We start from the raw sequence: 3,805 nt of genomic DNA, 5'->3' as shown, positions 1-3,805 counted from the left end.
GGTCCAAGCTGTTCTCAAAACTTGCAGTACAACAGACCTGTGTCTACTTTAGCAGGTGAGTCTAGCTACACATCAAAGTCACCTTTCCTACCACAAACTTCTGGCCTACTCAGAAAACCAAGGTACCCCCTCTCTCAGGAATAACCTGGGGAGGTTATTTGGAACAAGTATTGCGCTCCAGTCCGAATCTTAAGTAAAGATCTAGAAATGTGGAGTTCTATGCATTTTAAAAATAGTCGTTTCAGAGCGGCCATGTGTGCTCCAGGACCAAGCTTTCCCCAGCCTCGTTCAGGATTTGGAAGAAATATCTGGGTTTGGGCTGAACCATCGAGCATGAGGAGGGGAAGCTATCAGTTGTGAACAGAGACTGTTTCTCACCCTTTGATGAGCCAGCACCTTTAAAGGTTCCATCCTAGCCGCCAGCAGCTGGCAACCAGGGCGTCTCTGCTCTCCGTGTTTCCCTCCTGGCATCTTGGTTAGCCCCGCGCCAAACACCCAGAGCCTCAAAAAATAGCCCCTGAACTGACTTAAACCTGACCCACAGTGAATAGCAAGGTCCAGAAACCGCAAGGTTTGGGGTCAACTTCCGTCCCCAGACACTCTGAAGGATGGCAGATCCCCGATCCCTGGTGGCAAGCGAGGATCGCGGGTGCGCGCGGCGGGCAGAGGGGCGGAGTCTCAGGCCGCTGGAAGGGAAGGGGCGCGCTGACATCCGCGCACCTGCACCCCCGGTGGAGGAGCCAAGGGCACACGACGATGCCAATGCCTCGTGAATCCCGCGAAGGAGGGGCCGGGGGGCTCCTGATTCATAGGTGCGGGGCGTAGAAGGGGGTCAGATAGGAAGGCCCGAGGAACGGCGCGAAAGGGCTCCCGGGGACGGCAGCCGTCAGCGGGAAGGAGGCGGCAGCCGGGAAGAGGACGTTGGCCGCGGAGTAGGAGGGGAAAGTCTGGCAGGGCAGAGCGCCGGTGCCGGGAGGACCAGGACTGCCCCCCGAGCCACTGCCGCCGCCCCCCGCCGCACCTGGCTGGGGCGCGCCACCCCCAACCTGCGCCGCGCCGTCGGCACCCGGGTTCTGCTTCTTCCACTTGGTCCTGCGATTCTGGAACCAGATTTTGACCTGCGTCTCGGTGAGGCTGAGCGACAGCGCGAGGTTCAGGCGCTCGCACACGGACAGGTAGCGTGTGGCCCGGAACTTGTTCTCCAAGGCCACCAGCTGCTCGTAGGTGAAGGCGGTGCGCGCGCGCCGCGGCTTGGCGCAGTTGGGCACCACGCGCCGGCGCCTGGGCCGCGGGGAGCCGGGGGAGCCCGTGGGGGACCCCACAGGGCCGCCCCCGCCGTCCTCGCAGGGCTCCCCAGACGCCACTGCCCCAGCCCGGGAGTCAGGTGAGCGCGCTGGGTCCGCCAGCAAGCGCGCAGCCCGCTCCCGCCGCCGCGGCCTCACCGGATCCTCCGCATCCTCCTCCTCTTCCGCTTCGGAACCCTCCAGGGGGGACGCCTGGCCGGCGCCTGGGCCCGCAGCATCTAGGGGAGAAGGGGTCGGTGAACAGAAGCCTCTCCGGGTCCCCAAACCTTCTCCTCGTCCTCCCTAGAGCAAGCAGTTCTCCCCGCAACCCAACTCCGGGTGCTGCTCCTGTCCCCACATCGCGCTTCCCTCAGGCCCGACTGCACATCCTTGCCAGCGGGTTTAGGGGAATAGTGTCCTCTTGCCCTTTACAAATCCGCCATCAAGTAGGCGTCCAAGAAATGTATGCTAAATGAATGAATGACACTCCGCATTAAGAAAAAATAGTGACCTTATTGGGTGACCATATTGGGGGGGTAGGATCATTGTATTAAGACATCTAGATGTCAGACGCCTTTAGGGCTGTGCCTTCCCCAGACCCTGGAGGCCTATTTTGGTCTAGGACTCCTAGCAATTAAAAAAGAAGTTATTAAGCTCTCTGCCCCACCCCACCCCCCCCCCCGCTTTAAAGTGAAATTCCCTTTCCCATCTTCTCTCTCCCGCCGTGTTAATAGAGTTTCAGATTTGTGCGGGGCCGGATCGATAGATGTCATCTATTAAAGGTAAGTTTTAATCGAACAATATTAGGATCAGACAGGGAAAGGGGGTTTGAAGTCCGTACCTGCAAGCTGCGGGCAGGAGATATGCAGGCGCCAGTAATAGAATATCGATCACGAGGGTGGGGGAAGGGAGCGCGGCCCCTCGGAGAGAAGATCCGAACAATTACCAGGCTGCTGGCCCCGGCCCACGTACGGCCGCCAGAGGCGCCCCGGGCCCCAGGCAATCACCGCCAAACTTGGGGAGGGGAGCAGGGGGCTGCGCGGCATCCAGCCTCCCCGGGGACCAGAGCCTCTGACCCTCCAGGGAGCCGCCTGTCCCTGTCTGATCCCACGCCCCACCCAGCAGGACTCCTGCTGTCTTCCGTCCTTCCTTCCAGCCACAAAGTTTCCTGACCCCTTCATCAGGTGTCCGCCAGCGTTGGGAGTAATTCAGAAAGGGTTTCGAGAAGAAAGTACCAAAAGCTTCCCAACACCTCATCCGAGCCCCGCCCCCAGCCCCAGTCAACAGTTGGGTCTGGGGAGCTTGAGAGCGTGGGGTAGCCCAGCCCGGCAGGCGTCTCCAGGTGGCACCTGACCTCGCTACTTACCAAGACCCCCGGCGCAAGCCTTAGCCTCAGTTCCTCCATCCATAAAATGGAGGTGATGTTAAAGATGCTGTCCAACTCTCAAGTTCCGAAGTTTTCATCACCTTTATCCCAGCCCTTAGCCCAGGTCCTAGCACGTGGCAAGCGCGTTAAATGCCCGATAAATAAGTAAGCCTGGCAAGGTAGGCGCCAGGTAAGTTGTTTCCACCGCGAGCATCAGAGCTGTGGTGCGGGTGAGCTTGGGGGATGAGCAGGGATGCGGCAAATCCCTGCCCCGTAATGCGGGGAGCCTCCTCTCTGCCTCTATCCAGTTCCGAGGCGGGGGCTACACTTCGCACCCGGTCCCGTGCGCCTTCTCTCTTTGAGGAAGACGCCGTTAAGGGCCACTCACCGGGCCCGGGTGTTCCCCCATACACTCCGCAGTGTTGGGGCTGAGGCCGCCTGGGGCCAGGGCCACCTTGCATCTTACCAGGGGTCTCCAGCTGTCGTACACGGTCCCTGGAGCTGGCATCTTTCCCCGCTTCGATCTCTGCCAAACTTTTCCTGGCTTCCCGGGGAGCTGGGCGCACGGCCGGGAGCGCTGCGCGGGTGAATTTCTGCGGGTCCAGGATGTCCAGGACGGAGAAGGAGATCTTGTGGTGGGAGGGAGCCGCCTTGGCCCCGCCGTCCTGCCATGCCAGCATGCCCGTCGCCCGCGGACCGGCGGTCGGCGGCGCGGGGTCGGGGATGGCGCCGCTAGGGCTTGCCTTCGGCTGTGGCTTGGCCGCAGCTCTCCAGCCGGGAGCCGGGTCCGCGCGGCCAAGTGAAGCTGGGGAGGGGGGCGGGGAGGCGGGGCGGGGAGAGCGCCGTAGGGGGCTGCGCTCCGATTGGCACCGGCGCAGCGCGGGCCAGCCTCGGGACTATCCGGCGCTGTAAAGAGGCCCCTTGCCTGGGCTCGAGGAATCCTCCGCGCGCCCGGTGCGCGTGCCCGCGGGGACAGTGCAGTCGGCTCCGCGCGCCTCCGCCCAACCCTCTGGGACTCTCGGAGGGCGTCAGGGAGGCTTCCATCCCGGGGATCCCTTCCCCCGACACACACACCTCTGTGACTTGAGTTTGTGCCCTTTCTCCGGCGCACCCGCCTTAGACTTGGGGATGCAATTGAGGCCAGGACTGCTTACTT

General features: G+C 62.1%; 1 protein-coding gene across 1 annotated transcript; it reads right to left on the bottom strand.

The window, feature by feature from the left end:
* Positions 1–806: 806 nt before the first annotated feature.
* Positions 807–3,329, bottom strand: NKX1-2 (NK1 homeobox 2). The gene is made up of 2 exons (XM_023224320.1): positions 3,116–3,329; positions 807–1,522 (listed from the first exon to the last, which is right to left on the bottom strand). Exons 1-2 carry the CDS (start codon positions 3,327–3,329, stop codon positions 807–809), a joined length of 930 nt encoding a protein of 309 aa, XP_023080088.1.
* Positions 3,330–3,805: the final 476 nt, after the last annotated feature.

This window comes from Piliocolobus tephrosceles, chromosome 9 (genome assembly GCF_002776525.5).
Source record: "Piliocolobus tephrosceles isolate RC106 chromosome 9, ASM277652v3, whole genome shotgun sequence".
NCBI classification, from domain to species: Eukaryota; Metazoa; Chordata; class Mammalia; order Primates; family Cercopithecidae; genus Piliocolobus; species Piliocolobus tephrosceles.
The sequence above is the reverse complement of the archived record's forward strand: the minus strand, read 5'-3'. Positions and strand labels throughout refer to the sequence as shown.

Bases quoted from the DNA above. Each gene is read 5' to 3' on its own strand.
- NKX1-2 (XM_023224320.1), bottom strand. From the start codon at position 3,329: ATGCTGGCATGGCAGGACGGCGGGGCCAAGGCGGCTCCCTCCCACCAC. The intron at 1,523-3,115 runs GTAAGATGCAAG...CTTCTCCCCTAG, and splicing joins ACGACAGCTGGAGACCCCTG to ATGCTGCGGGCCCAGGCGCC.